This window comes from Dermacentor silvarum, chromosome 8 (assembly GCF_013339745.2).
Source record: "Dermacentor silvarum isolate Dsil-2018 chromosome 8, BIME_Dsil_1.4, whole genome shotgun sequence".
NCBI lineage: Eukaryota > Metazoa > Arthropoda > Arachnida > Ixodida > Ixodidae > Dermacentor > Dermacentor silvarum.
The window spans coordinates 88,703,653-88,719,695 of record NC_051161.1 but is presented as its reverse complement, the minus strand read 5'-3'; the positions used below and the strand labels follow the sequence as shown (position 1 = coordinate 88,719,695).

At 43.3% G+C, this 16,043-nt stretch overlaps 1 protein-coding gene across 1 annotated transcript in view; it reads right to left on the bottom strand.

Annotated features, from left to right (window-relative positions):
- LOC119462744 (sodium-coupled monocarboxylate transporter 2-like) overlaps positions 1–16,043 on the bottom strand; it is a 76,550-nt gene that overhangs the window by 46,378 nt on the left and 14,129 nt on the right. The window contains exons 2-4 of the mRNA XM_037724025.2: positions 7,269–7,334; positions 5,296–5,347; positions 825–892 (exon numbers count right to left, since the gene is read on the bottom strand). Coding sequence (XP_037579953.2) covers positions 825–892; positions 5,296–5,347; positions 7,269–7,334 — 186 coding nt within the window. The remainder of the gene's footprint in view (positions 1–824; positions 893–5,295; positions 5,348–7,268; positions 7,335–16,043) is intronic.

Sequence of the window (16,043 nt, the reverse complement as noted above, 5' to 3'; positions counted from 1 at the left end):
CTTCTGTATCCGGTTCATCACTATTTCGAATGAAAGTACCTTGGCTGTTTTGGCTACTGTACAGGTCAGTATAGAATTCTTCTGCTGCTTCTACTATGTCATCGAAATTGCTGATGATATTACCATGCTTATCTTGCAGTGCATACATCTTGCCTTGTCCTATGCCTAGTTTTCTTCTTACTGATTTCATGCTGCGTCCATATTTTACGGCTTATTTACGTACGCATGCGCAAACCAGCTACGGAGGACGTTAGAATTATATCGCGGTATTTTCACGCATATTTTACGGCTTCCTCAATTTTTTTTATAACGTGGGAAAAATTGAGGAAGCCGTAAAATATGCGTGAAAATACCGCGATATAATTCTAACGTCCTCCGTAGCCGGTTTGCGCATGCGTACGTTAAGAATGTTTACGAGCTAAATGTCCAAATATGTAGTGATTCAGTAAAACTGAAATAAATGTCACATCCAGTGGCTGTGAAAATGTAAACCACATCAAAGACGTTCTCAGAGCATGGAAGCGGAGTGAGAAGCAAAATTTTGAGCGGCTTCGCTTCTCACACTGGAATACAGGTGAGCAGTGTGGTCGTTTCAAAACGGACATTTAGCCAAAGCTTAACATATTCTTTTTTTTTTCCTCGATGACAACTGTCTTACAAACAAGGTCTATTATGGCATGTTAAATGCGTTCCTGCATTGCAGATTCCTGGATTGTAAGATTATTCGTTTCGGTAAAAGCGCTGTCTGTCAACAAAACTGCTCTCATTTTACTAGTATGCGGTGCTATAAGCACACATTCCTTAAAAAAAAGTGTTAAACTCACCAGTGCCGTGTAACATGTCGCGCACAATCCGATTATGATGTTACTCCAGAGCAGCGACACCCCGAATACTGCAAGAAATAGCAGTGGTTTTCGCATCACCAAATTTTGTTGTGGTTCCGCATGAGCTTTCAGCACCATTTTACGTAATCACAAAGGCATCTCAGAAGAGAAAGCAATAGCGTAGAGTAAAGCTATGTTTGCGGAAGCTACATTGCCAAAATAGGCAATGTGAACTATAACGTCCGAAAGATATATTACAAGCCACTCAAAGAAATCGCCGGTCTACAACATACGATATATGCCGACGACATAACCGTATGAACAACTACAGGTAGCCTCGCGGAGAAAGAAGATAGACTACAACAGGCAGATAACACCATGGAAGGGTACACGAGACTACGGGGACTCCAATGCTCAGCGGAAAAGTCTGAACTTATCCGCTTTACAAAGAGAAAATCACTAAGGACTGACCCGAGTCTAAAGCTGCAAGTCAAGCTACAAGTAAAAATCATTCAAGAGAACGATACCATAAGAATACTTGGTATGTGGCTGCAAGCTAATCAGAGATGCCTGCATACACTAAATGCCCTCAAATCAGCAGTGCAACAGATCTCATGCATGATCGTACGTATAACAAACAATCGTACGGGGATGCGAGAACAAGATACCCTCTGACTAGTAAGAAGTCTCGTCGTCAGTCGCATCACATACTCACTCCCCTATGATAATATGAACAGGGAAGAGAAAAAAAAGCAAACCAAATAATAAGAATGGCATACAAGATTGCTCTAAGATTACTTCGGAATACTTAAAACGACAAGCTACTGGCGCTTCAACACGATTGAAGAAATAACCGAAGCACAGCTGCGAACACAAGAAAATCGCCTGCTACCGACTCCAACAGGCAGAGAAGTCTTAAGCAAGTTAGGGGGCGATGCACTAATACAAAAACATCAAGAAACTAATGAGATACACAACGAACTTAGAGAATGATAGACGGTATCCCCCATACCAAATAACATGGATCCTACCCTGCATGCTGGGAGAAGAACGGCTAGGCCACAATACATAGAAAAAATGACAAAATACATGATACGGCAAGATTCACTGACGCTGCGCCTTATCAGAAAGATTCAAGGAAGGCGGTGGCAGTGGTCACGGACCGTAGAGGGAAAATTACATCCTACGCTTCAATAGATCGCGCTTCTACAACATCAGCGAAAGAGGTTGTAATTGCGCTCGCAATAAAAGAGGGCTGGATGCAAAAAGCTCCATTAACGATAATCACAGACTCACAGAAAGCTTGCAGAAACTATCTAAGGGGCAAAGTTGGAGCACAGGCGCTCCCAATACTTGTCGGGTCGGGATGGGACCCCACGGTTCAATACATCCTAAACTGTGACCTGCAGGCACCGGGGCACGAGGGCGTCACCGGGAACCTGCATGCGGACGAGGCGGCTCGAGGCTTTACAAATCACCGTGCCACCCCAGACTCTGCAATAGAGGACCCTACACCCCTAGACCCTTGCTTTGCAACAATTCTGAAATACTTCAGAGAAAATAGAAGATCTATCCACCCCCGCACGGTAAACTCAGCGCTGCGGAGGCAACCGTGTTGCGAAGATTACAGACGAAGCCCTACAGAAATTTGCACACACTCCACCTGATCTACCCCACGGCCTGCAGATACATATGCCCGTGGTGTGGAGCAACACCAACACTCTTTCACATCACGTGGGAGTGTGCAGAACACGGAGAAGAACACGAAACAAACGGCACGTGGAACGAATGGGAGGCGCTGCTGTCTAGCCCGGCCCTGGAAGATCAGCTACGACTGATCCAACGAGCTGAGCGGATGGCCCGTGCTAGTGGGGCCTTGGAATAGGGGCACCACCCTGCTGGACAAACTTCGTCTTTAACCCCCTACCTCCTCTGAGGAGTGGGGTAGGAGGAGCCTGTCCGGTTTCTGAATGTAATAAAGTTTTACTACTACTACTACTACTCTGTATGAGACACTCTGTAGTGGAGAGCTGTGCTTTATTTGGAAGAACTGGGATTAAAAACAGTGCGTGTGAAAATTAAATTTGAAGTCAACGTTTTTATACTTCTGATGTAAAAGGAATGTACAACTACAGAACTATGTGGAAGTAAATGAAATGTTCCTATAGAACTTCGAACACATTTTATGCACATCAGCTGCTGTTAACACAACTTCAGCAGAAGATATTCTTGAGGGAAATAGCTGATAAAATGCGGTGCTCACTGATAGTGGACGTGCGGTTGTCCTCGGGTCCCGCACCCTGTATTTGACTTCACCTGCTTAGTCAACCGGTCGTTAAACTGCTTCGCCTCACTAGTCAAGGGAACATAAAGGCGTGGAAAGATATGTTTTCTGAGAGCCAAATCTTCTGATCCCTGCAGCGCAGCAGTTGCGTTGAAGTGAAATAATATTTTAACATGTTATGTTGTTTGATGCATGTGAGGTAAGGCAGTTAGATTTTAGACGAGAAGTTTTTGCGTCAGCTGCACGGTGGACTAGAGTGTGGCGTTTCAAGCTTTGCAGCACTATGCACGACACTGAAGAAGCAGATTTCTTTGTGTTCGCGGCCAGCATCTTTGTGTGATGAATAATAAACTAAAATACTTGCCAGATCATTAGACTCTATACACACAGAAATATCGTATCAACACATTATAAATAAATTATAAAAATATATTAACATCCTATAAAGCCATTCTGTAAACGCATTCAAGAGGGAACTGGTGGACGTAGACCCCATCGTTCTCGCGATAATATGTCATATTCTCTGAAAACTGAATAGTTTCGTAATTTTTCTGTGCGCAAGAGGGAACCTTAAAAAATTTTGCAACGTTTGTATCTTAAAAAATAACTGATGATGAGTAACTAACAACAGTAATTAAAGATCAGTTTAAGACAGGTTGCCAAGATAGGTTGCCACAGCGATGCTGTTGACGGCTGGGTTCCCCAGGTCGCGTCCGCGTATAGAAAAAATCACCAGCCCTTACCTCGTCGAGAAAATGGGGGTAAGCGAAGCTCGTCGTGTGTGTATCTCACCTTCGTGGTGGTTTTCTTTCTTTCTCTCTTTCTCTCTGTATATCTTTCTGTCTCTCTCTCTTCCTCTCTCTCTCTTCATTTCTTTCTCTGTTTCACTTTTTCTGCATCTCTTTCTTCGTTTTTCTTTCTTTCTCTGACTTTCGTGGTGATTTTCTTTCGATCTCTGTCTCTTTCTTTCTCTCTATCTTTCTTTCTCTCTCTCTATTTCTTTCTTTTCTCTCTCTCACTTTCTTTATCTTTCTCTCTTTCTTTCTCTCTCTCTTTTTCTTTCTCAGACCTTCGTGGGGACTTTCTTTTTTCTCTCTCTCTCTCTCTGTATCTCTCGGTCTTTCTTTCTCTCTTCATTTCTTTCTTTCCCTCTCTATCTTTCCTTTCTTTTTCTCCATCTTCCTCTCTTTCTCTCGTTTTAGTCCCTGGTATGTGCCAATGAGCTTGGACCCTTTCTGCACAATCGCCAGGATCGGCCCACTTTGGCGGAAGTTTTTTGCTGGGCTCACGAAAGAACCGTTGGTTGGTAGAGGTAGGTAGAGGTCTACGTGTCGTAGGATGCCGTGCCGAGCACGTGCTCGGCACGGCATCCTACGACACGTAGAACAGCAATAAATTACGCATAGAACGACCATTTCGGCTCCATGTGCGTGGCGGTTTCTGGCCAGTTGTGCCTTATCACCGGTGTCAAACGGATGATAGATGGCCCATTATTATACCCCTCGCCACCGCCGATGCCTCTTTCACAAGTGTCGCGATACTCGGCGACGGCACGTCCCACCAATCGTTGTACCCCTTTGTCTTGTGACGCAGAGATCGCGCTAGCCCTGTTATAAGCAGTTGCCCTTTGGACATGCTATAGTACGGACGCTCGTATTACCACATCTTCCAGAATCCGACGATGCCGTGCAGTGTGCCGCGGCTATGACCGCCGTGGCTCTTACGCTAGTCTATGACGATGGGGCGGACATGGCTCAGCAAACGCACTACTTGGCCATCGTACCAGGCGAAAACAAAACGCCGGTGTCCTTGTTTTTTGACGAACATGCCGAAAACGCTCAATATAGTCAATACTGATAATACATAAATTCACTGTAGCGCACCCACCATAGTCACAGCTTCGCTGGCTTCCATCTTCACAGTAGTGGAAAAGCTGTGAATTTTTATTCCTCTTTCTAAGCAGTCACATTTTAAGATGGCTGGCTAACTTTTTTTCGTGTAGTTGCTGCAGATCTCTCAATATCTGTCGTTGTTTTCAGTTTGTACCACCTGCTGCCATTCTGATTTGTCTTGACCATTAGGACTAGTCAAGTCGCCGTTTCCGCCGACTGTTTTCCAAACCCACAGAATCACGTAATTTGTTTTAATGATTGATTTATTGAATAGCTCACATCACACGAGACATACCTGTTACAATCGTCAGGCTTGCTGCGAAAATGGACAGCGCTCCAATGCTTTGCTGAAATGAAAGTAGAGCGTTAGCTCTTGAAGCGCTCGGTTAAGGTTAGGTGCGGGTATTACAAACACTTCAGTTCATACAGCCAAAAACGGTAGATACCTCGTTCGGCGTCAACACTATTCGTGGAACGAAGAGTCCGCAAGAGAAATCCTTGTCTCCCTGTGTGTCCCCTTCCCCCGTGCATTGTGTCCAGCAGAGTTGCGGAGTGGCGCCCTCCATTCCATTCCCACTGTGTTCCGCATATTGGAGAACATCGTAATTGCACTCCTCTTAACTCTTGAGAATGGTGAGAGCTGGACCATTGCATCCCCTGATGTGCGCGAGCTGAGTTTTTCCACTCCTCTAGTTCCACTAAGTGAAACGCTTTCTATATATTTATTTCATAAGCAAATCCCCCACCCCCTCTTTACCTTAATGCGATATTTTTTAAATCCTAATTACCGTGCAAATAACGCTAGGCGCAACTTTTTCGCGTGCGTACTACTGTCAAGTAACATTGACGGCTAACATAAAGTACAGCACATTCATATGTTTTGCAGGATGATCTTTCGTGTTTCACGTTTACTATTATAATAACGGTCACTGTCTTTTGAGTACACTTCTTTGTATGTTCTGGAATCCTATGCTCGCGCCTTCTGAATACAGGAGAGTTTCCTAAAATACTTGCCGCGTGTTCGAAGTCACCGTGGACTTACGCAGGGTGCAAATGTTGGCGATAAGCTCTTAGTCAGCCACCCTTGTGCCTTAGGTGAAGCATGATGAATCGAATCGTTCTTGAGAAGTGAAAGTTGCTGTCTTCTGACGAAGGTATACGGTCGCAGCAAGTCGCCCGCGCGGCCCCGAAACCACGTGTCTGTGGGGGAGGAGGTCATTTTCGCTCGACGTTGCCAAGGCACGGCCGCGCGTCGTCCGTCGTCACGATGAGCCGCGAGCGTGCGAGCAACGACGTCACGAGCAAACTGGCCACACGGAAACCAACGTGCCAACGACCACGAGGCGCACGTGTGTTACAATGTTACATTTTCCAAGGATCAGGTCGGCACCGTCGTCGGTGAACCTCTGGCCGTTTGTCACAGCGACCACAAAGCGACCATTGTAATGTACGTGGCACCACCCTCGTTGGGTAAAGGGTGTGGGGCTGGGTACACAGCTTAGTAATAAGTATGAATGTATGTGTGCCGGTGAGTGAAACTTACTACGGCTAAATTAAACATACACAACAAACATTGTGTGTGAAACACTGTATCACATGCATTACGGGCGCTTGATAATGTAGGTATAACGATTTCTGAATCGTATTAATTCCGGAGTTTATGTTCCGCAACTCTGGGGCCCAGCACGCGTGGCGAACCGGACGCAGTGTGACGCGACAAGGGTAGAAGGTGGTGGACGTTGGTAAACACTGCGGCCGGCTAACCACTCGAATTACATATGCACCGACAAATTGCAGATTACCATACCACTTTTCATAATGAATTTGTGGCAGTACTCACACACCATGGTAGCTTGCGCTAGCTTTCGTAAAGCGTACAAGATTACAACATTCTTGTGGAAAACTTACTTCCTGTAATGCTGAAGTAGCAGCCCAACCTGACATTTCAAGCACTGCTTTTCAAGGTATGGAGTCAAAAATATGAGCGCGATTATTATCATGCTGAAATATCAATGAACAGTTGTCATAACACTACAAGAATGAGCAAGTTCGTGCGCTTTCGGCATTTGTGAAAAAAAAAACAAGCCGTTACATTGGAATATAATTTTTTTGCATTCAAGTACTACTTTTTAAGATTTATAACACCGGCCAATTTGCTTACACCGGTCAACAACAAACGGAAATAAACGTTTGCGGACGCGTTGTTCGTATAATCACATTCATGTTTTTTTAGAAAACGAAGATCAGTAAAGTATTTTCGTTGCTTACCGAGCCAAAAATGTAGATGACTGCGATGGTTAATGAGATGTAGGGAGAAAACCGCACTCGAATGTACTGAAACAAGCAACAGGCATTTTGTTATTGAGGACTGCTGCTTCTGCACAAGAAATGTTGTGCGCACTTGTACTCAAACTGACAGAGATTTATGATGCGAGAACCGGTCATATACTACTGAGCTGGCAGTTCAGTACAATGAACGTATTTAAAGTTTAATCTAAAGATTGGCATCCTGCAAACCCCACTTCCATTCGCAAAAAATGCGTATAACTTTATCTGCTGTCATGGTGCTCTAGTTTGATAACTTACTGGAGAACATACTGAGCACTGGGCTACTCAATAGCAGAGGTCTTTAAAATGCATCTCGCAGGAGATTCCTTTCAGATAAGCGTGGCATAAGAGATTTGGTGATATACTAATCAATTCAAAAGGGGCTTCAATTACTAGGGGCTTCAATTACATCATTCATGTCTGTGCTTTAAATGAAGATAATATTTAGAAAAAGCTGTAACACATTCAAATATCACAAAAATTTCCTCCTAAGGTATTTCTTGGCATGTTGGAATAAATTGTTATATGCAGGTAGGCCACCTATAATGAAATTACACTTTGGCTCTATTGCTTAAAGATGAGCGGTCTATACCGTTGAGACAATATTGCGAAAGCTGAAGGGATAGTAATCGTCAACTTTTGTTATCAGCAGTGTTTAAGCAAAACCTAAGCTGACGACGCATCCACCGGGTGGTTAGCGGATGTGTCGTAAATACCAGCACGTCGCCTCATGGGTTATCAGCGTACCGTGTACCCAACCACTGACGCCGCCTAATATAAATATTCGAGAGGAAAGATAATGAAAATGAGAAGAAATGCAAGACGGCAATGTGAACCACGTCCAGTTTGCTACCTTACAAAGCGGGAACATTGTTACGGGAGGGAAAGAAAGGAGATAACGTTTCAGGAGCGTTTATCAGAAGCCGCACATCGTGTCGAGGGTGCACGACGTCAGGAACAGCAGGAATGCACGTATGTGCGGTGTTTGCCACGCGTGTGGCTACGGTTCGAGGGTTTTTGGTCGCCACGAATAGTATTGAGCCTTAGTGAACTAGCATTGCAAGGAACATGACAAGCCGCGCTAATGGTGCCTGATCATACTTCACGGCTAAAAATTAAGCATATTTTTGCTTGTGTAAACCAATGATATCGCACGCGCTTTATTCTACTTGTGGCATTTGTTGATGTTTGCACAGTATCATATTTTAAGTTGTGTTTCTTTTAAACTTTTTCTTGCTCTCCGACCTCCTGGCAATTGCTTTTCAACATCTGCGACGTATGTACTTATTTTTATTTTAGAGAAGAGAAAGATAGTCCAAGCCAAGCAGTACAGTCGAAGCTTTAATACTGAAGTAAAAAGTGTGCCGCAGACATTGGGTCAAGCTATCGTGGACATATGGAAGATGGTTGGAATGGCAATATCTATGCCTCTCCATGAAAGCGACATAGAAGCCTCCCAACGCGTTCAATGGGTGCCCCGATATTTATTCAGTTTGGACGCTTGGAAACACCTGACTATTCTCTTGTAAAGGCAAGAAAAAAAGGAAAAATAAATGTTGTCGGAAGGCATTCGAACCTTCCAATAGTCCAATATTCGAAGGTTCCAATATTTGTCACTGAACACTTATGTCCTGCTATGAAGCGCCTACTCGGTACAGCAAATGCAAAACGAGGACATTGTGGCTGTGAATGCGCTCGTACAAAAAAGGAAAACTATTTGTACGGAAATCTGAGTGAACGCCTATTCCCATCAGCAAAATTGTGCAGTAAAGCTAAAGGCAGTCTATTTGTAGAATAGACCGATTATGGTCTTAAACCAGTCTGAAATCAAGCAGTTTGGTAATGCAGAAAAGCCAGCCATGACGTTCTTTCACCAAAACGCACAGTCACTTGCGAATAAGATCAATGAAATGACATTCTTGTTACATAACTTTGATGTAACCTTCATAGCAACAATGTTGACAAAACCTTTGTAGCAAGGCGCATAATCTGCCTTTTCTCCCCATGGTTTGTATTGCTACTTTAGAAATGGCTAAGAGAACCGCGGCGGTGGTTTTGCGCTTCTGAAGAAAGAAGACGTATTTACTTAGTGTGTGCGTCACTTTACGACCGTGAATTCTGAATATGAGGTGCTTACATTGAGAAATCAGGAAAGCATGTTTTGTTTTTATTATAGGCCACTCTCAGGTGATTTCGAGCAATTTATTAGTTCTCTTGATTAATTTCTTGCTTTTGCATCAGAACACTATTTAGAGTTCGTCGTCAGCGGGGATTTCAATGTGAGTTTGTTGGCGCCTACATTTCAGAAAAAAGAACTTGATTCGAATATTATTGCCGATGGTGCGTCTAATATTTTTATTTAGTATGTACTGCAGTCTGAAGATCTAGCAAGAGGCCCTAAAACAGTGAACGTAGTGAGCGAAACTAGACAAGCTATACAACGGGATATAGCAAGCATTACCACTGAAAGACAAGCATAGACTAACAAACATTATAAAGAGTACGTTGGAGACAGAAATTGCATAACTCTGCAAAATCACTTTTATGCCCACAAAGAAAAAGCAAAACACAAATTAGTTCATGAATTGTCCAAATGTAGTCCACAGTATGGCGTTATCAACAATGAAGTTTACACGAAACGATACACGTGTTTTTTTGCTGTCAAAAAGGCCACATACTGAAAAAAAAAACATTTGAAGGCAATGCGTTTTATTCGATGATTCTTCGCGGAAAGAAAAAGTGTGTTTGAACAGGTTAGTACGTGCGAAGTACGATGTCCTGTCGTGATTGTGACTATGTCTGGTCTGCCGGGGAAGAGTGGGCCGAGAAAGTTATTTACTAGCTTTGATATTGAACTGCCGAGTGTGGAGCATGTAAAGAAATACCTCTGGCGATACCTCTGCGCTGTTTCAAATGTGGGATGCCGTTACTGGCCATTAGTGATGAAGGCGAATCAACATTGTGATAGGCGTTATAGAGGAATCTGATGACAGGTCCTACGCGTATTTCGCCAGATGGCAAATCATTGCATAATGTTTACATCGCAAATATAAATCCCAATATAAGCTGATTCAGCTTATGTCATCTATTCAAGCACTTGTAATAATTTCGGTATATTCACGTTATTATCAAAAAATAAACTTCCAATGTTTTATACCCGCGTAATATCCAGGTAATAACTCCATGGCAGCTAAATCTTTACGGCAAGTTGTCAGTCGACGAACTTGGAGAGTTGTCTACAAATGAGTTGCCTACTGTAGTTTCATAAACATTTTAAAAGCATTTATAGCGATAACTTTCCAATTAAGAAAATAAATAAGACTTAAAATGCACTCCAGCATTCGATCACTCACAGATTGTAAAAAAAAGTTGTCGCAGTTTCACCTGAAAGGCGAAGCATCAATTGCGATAGCAAATTGGTAGAGAGCTATACGGAGTAATGATATTAGCTTTATCAGCTGTATAAACTTGGACATGCAGCAGCACCGGCAACACGCAGAACTGTTGTCGACGCCGTCGGCGTTTTGCCCGCGTTCGCTCAAAATGCGTGCGGCGTTGGTGACTGCTGCCGGAGCCTCTGATATAAATAGGCACTTGGTGCCGCAGCTAAACGTCGCCTCCTTTCCCTCCCCCTCCCCCCCTCCCCCACGGCCTCTCGCGCATCGGAAGAAGGCGCGTTTTCTCTACATATATGGTGATTGTAAAGGAGGAAAGAGACGCCTACTTCTGCAGCCCTTAAGGGAGCACGGCGCAGAACGCGCGTTTGTTCTCCGCCGTGCGTTCACTCCCCGTGAAAGCGCGCGCCCCTCGCGCCCTTTCACTCGCACATACAGCGTTCGGCGCGCGGCGACGATTTCATCTCCATTGACGTCATACGGAACCTCACGGTGACGGCGACGGCAGAAATATGCTTTTGAGTGTCCATATAATTACTATCGCAATAAAGTATAACGCACGAAAACGCCTTGTTAGTAAGATTTGTGAAATCGAGAGCCCCAGTATAAGAAGAATTCAAAGTTTAAAGATATAAGCTTCTATCCGTGTTAAAGGAAAGCAAATAAGTCGTAATGAATTCATATATTCTGTTTGAAAAATACACAAGCATTGGATGTGCAATGACGTCTACTCAACGAGCGTTTCCACCCAACCAGCGCGCCAGTTATCTCAGATAGATGAAGGTGTGACGCTATTAGGGCAATCGCTCGCGGATGCAGTTAGCCGCGTCTTTTCGCAGCCGTGAAACGACAGCATTGCCCAAAGTGTAACAAATCTTGTTCCTGATGAATTTCTTGCTGGGAACAGTAGACAAGGTTGTCTTTTTTTCGTCCCAGCTAGTTGCCATTAATTTTTTTCTTGAAGAATTGCAGAACCAAAGATCCAGATGGAATTCGAGGAGACCCCGTAAGATACACCCTCGACATTATAACCCCCGTTGTCAGGCATATTTCCATTATTTTGTCATGTGGTGTTCTCGCTAAAGTTAAGCGGAGAACACGGGTGGTGCCGATATATAGAATGCTGACAAGAACATTCTAAATAATTACGGTCCTATATCACTCTCGCCAATATTTTTAAAAGGTATAGAGAAAAGAATGCATTCTTGAATCATCATCATCATCAGCCTATATTTATGTCCACTCCAGGACGAAGGCCTCTCCCAGTTATCTCCAATAACCCCTCTCTTGCGCTAGCTGATTCCAACTTGCGCCTGCAAATTTCCTAAATTCATCACCCCACCTAGTTTTCGCCGTTCTGACTGCCCAAAATTCCAATTCACCCCGTTTAGCACAAAATTCCATTAGGGAGCCTTGGGCAGCCATCCTCGCCCGGACTGACCTGGAGACTCAATTGAGCCCCTTCGACCAGGCACGGCGCGTGGCGGTGGCCACTGGAGTCCTGGACTAAGGACACACCCTCCGGTCCCCTTAACCCCATTCTTCCTAAATAAAGTTATTTCTCTCTCTCTTGACTGCGCTTCCCTTCTCTTGGTATCCATTCTGTAACTCTAATGGTCCACCTGTTATCCATCCTACGTATTGCATGGCCTGCCCAGCTCCATTTATTCCTCTTAATGTCAATTACAATATCGGCTATCCCCATTTCCTCTCTGATCCACACTGCTCTCTTCCTGTCCCTTAACGTTAGGCCTAACATTTTTCGTTCCATCGCCCTATGTGCGGTCCTTCACTTGTTCTCAAGCTTCTTTGTTAGATTCCAAGCTTCTGCCTCATATGTTAGCACCGGTAGAATTCAATGATTGTACACTTTTCTTTTCAAAGACAGTGGTAAGCTCCCAGTTAGGATTTGGCAATGCCTGCCGTATGCACTCCAGCTCAATTTTATTCTTTAAATTTATTTCTCATGATCTGGGTTCCCTGCGAGCAATTGACCTAGATAAACATACTTCTTCACAGACTCTAAAGGCTCAATGGCGACCTTAATTCTTGTTCCCTTGCCAGGCTATCGAACATTATCTTTGTCTACTGCATAATAAATTTCAACCCCACTCTTACACTTTCTCGGTTAAGGTCATCAATCATTTGTTGTAAATCGTCTCCATTGTTGCTGAATAGGACAACGTCACCTGGCAACCGAAGGTTGGTGAGATATTCACTGTTGATCCTCACTCCTAAGTCTTTCCAGTCTCCGAGTTTGAATACTTCTCCTGAGCATGCAGTGAATAGCATTGGAGAGATTGTGTCTCCTTGCCTGACCCCTTTCTTGATAAGTAGCTTCCTCTTTTTCTTATGGAGAACCAAGGTAACTGTGAAATCTTTGTAGATATTTGCCAAGATATTCACGTATTCCTCCTGTACTCCTCGATTACGCAATGCCTCTATGGCTGCGTGTATCTCAACTGAATCAAATCACTATTCATAATCTATGAAAGCCATATGGAGAGATTCGTTGTACTCCTCAGATTTCTGGATTACCTGATTGATGACATGGATATAATCCATCGCAGAATATATCCCTTCCTGAAGACAGCCTGTTCTCTTGGTTGACTAAAGTCAAGTGTTGCCCTGATTCTATTGTAAATTATCTTGGTGAATATTTTATACAATACTGAAAGGAAGCTGATGGGTCTATAATTCTTCAGTTGGATTAGTATAATGTGGGCGTTCCTCCAGCTCTCTCGTACACTTGAAGTCGTGAGGCATTGCGTGTAAAGGGCCGCAAGGTTTTGAAGGATGATATCTCCTCCATCGTTGATTTAATCGACTGTTATTCCATCTTCTTCAGCAGCTTTTCCCCTGTTCATGTCTTGCAAGGCCCTTCTAACTTCATCGCTAGTTATAGAAGGAGTCTCCGTATCCTGTTCATCACTACTTCGAATGAAAGTATCCCGGCTGCTTTGGGAACTGTACAGGTCAATATAGAATTATTCCGCTGCTTTTACTGTGTCCTTGAAATTGCTAATGATATTACCCTGGTTATCTTTCAATGCATACATCTTACCTTCTCCTATGGCAAGTTTTCTTCTCACTGATTTCATGCTGCGTCCATATTGTACTGCTTCCTCAATTTTTTCCACGTTATAATTTCGAATATCCCTTACTTGTTCGACAGTTCTGACAGTTCAGCGAATTATATCTGATCTCTTTGAGTTTTACACTTTCATGTTTGGTCGTTTCTTTTTTAGGTCTTTTGCTACTTGTGAGAGCTTACCTACTGGTTGCCTTGGTGCCTTACTTCCCACTTCAATTGCTGCTTCTGAGATCAGCCTACTTACGATTTCATTCATTACTTATATGTTGTCTTCATCTTCCTGTTCTAAAGTTGCATATTTGTTTGCGTGCGCCAGCCTGAATTAGTCTGCTTTTACCCTTACTGCGTTTAGGCTGGCCTAATTATTTCTTCTTGACTAATTTTATTCTTTCTCTCTTAAAACTGAGAGAAATCCTAGACCTCACTAACCTATGGTCACTGAACTTTATCCAACCTAACACTTTTACATCCTGCACTATGCTGGGATCTGCAGAGCATATGAAATATATGAAATACGAATTTTACCAGCATCTCTCCTCTAGGGTTTCTAGAATCGATGCCGGAGTTCCCAATTGCTTGCTCACGAGGCCGCGTTCCCCCCACTTTTGCATTCGAGTCGCCCATGACTACAGTATACTGATTTTGCACATTTCTCATCGCTAATCCAACATCTCCATAAAACTTTTTGCTTTCTTCGTCATCGTGACTGGAGGTTGGGGCGTAGGCGTGTACTATCTTCATTCTATACCTCCTATTCAGCTTTCTTACGACGACTGATACCCTCTCAATAATGCTGTAGAATGTCCTTATGGACTAGAAATCTTACCCCGAATTCTCTCTTATGTCGAAGACCTCTGTAGCAGAGGACGAGGCCGTTAGTCAGCACCAGTTGTATAAGCCTCAAAAGGTGTTCTAACCTCAATAAGGCCACTAATATCCCAGACAATGCATGATAATTCCTCAAATATCTGTGCTAAGATAGCCTCGCTCGAGAGGGTGCACCTTTTGAAGGTTGAGATTCCAGTGGCGGCCTGTCCGCACCCAGATATTCGCAGGTATTACCGCCGCCTTGATCTGGTTCTGCGCAGCCGCTTGGGACTCAGGGCCATGGGTTAATTATCGGAGTCATGAGGGAGGTAGTGGCCGAATACTGCACCAGGGAGGCCAATTCCTGTTCTGGTGAGGGAGGGACTTTGTTGAAGCTTAGTGGGCATTCCTAATTTGGTTGCACATGAACTAGTAACGCCCCACTAACTCTCGGCAATATTTTTTTGCCGGTGTCAGGTTCCACTCCATGCCTGAAAATGTAGTGGGCTGGGCGACCCCTGCTCCATGCCACCACTAAATCTTGAATCATACAGTTCGTTAATAGCATAACTTTCTTGATAAGTTTCAGCCCGGTTTCATAAAACATCATTTCATGAAAACGGAACCTACGCAAGAACAAATGATTATGGAAGCGTTGGATAACAAGAAATTATAATAGGTGTGTACATTAGTTTTTTCAAAAGCATTTTACCTTATTACACAACCCATTATTCGTTCAAAGTTCCAGAAATACGGCGCCCTTTGGATAGATCATGTGCTCCTAGCATCATACCTGACGCACAGAACACAGTACACAGACATTGCCACTGGGATATGTTCAATGCAGCCTGTTAAAAAATGTTGCTTCCCGCGGAAGCATAATAGGGCCATTATTGTTTTGTATATACTTAAATGACATCGTACACATCACACATAACGCTCAGTTTCTCGCGTACGGCGATGATACCACATTATTTATTTCAGGAACAGTAAAGGATACAATAAAGCAAACAAGCAATGAAGTTCTAAAAAATTCAATGACTTGGCCAGACATGAATTACCCATAATAAATTCCGAAAACGCAGAGGGGATTTTATACTTACCTAAAGGGGAAAAAATATCGAAACCAATTACCGTTCGCTTAAGCAATGACACTCAAAATTTTTTTCTACTTTTGGAGTTATGTTTTCAATACAGTCAACCATGAGCACACTGAGTCTTTTAATATTTAAAATTTACATCGCTGTTGGTATTATACCGAGGCTGAGGCACATACTTCGTGTTAAAGTTAGAATTCTGCTTTATAATTTCCTTGTTTCCTTACTTTTAGAGTACTTTAGTATTATCTGGTGCATCAGCGGGGTTACAAAAAAAAAAAAAAAACAGAGTGTCCTTCAAAAGAGAGCTGTCCGGTGTATA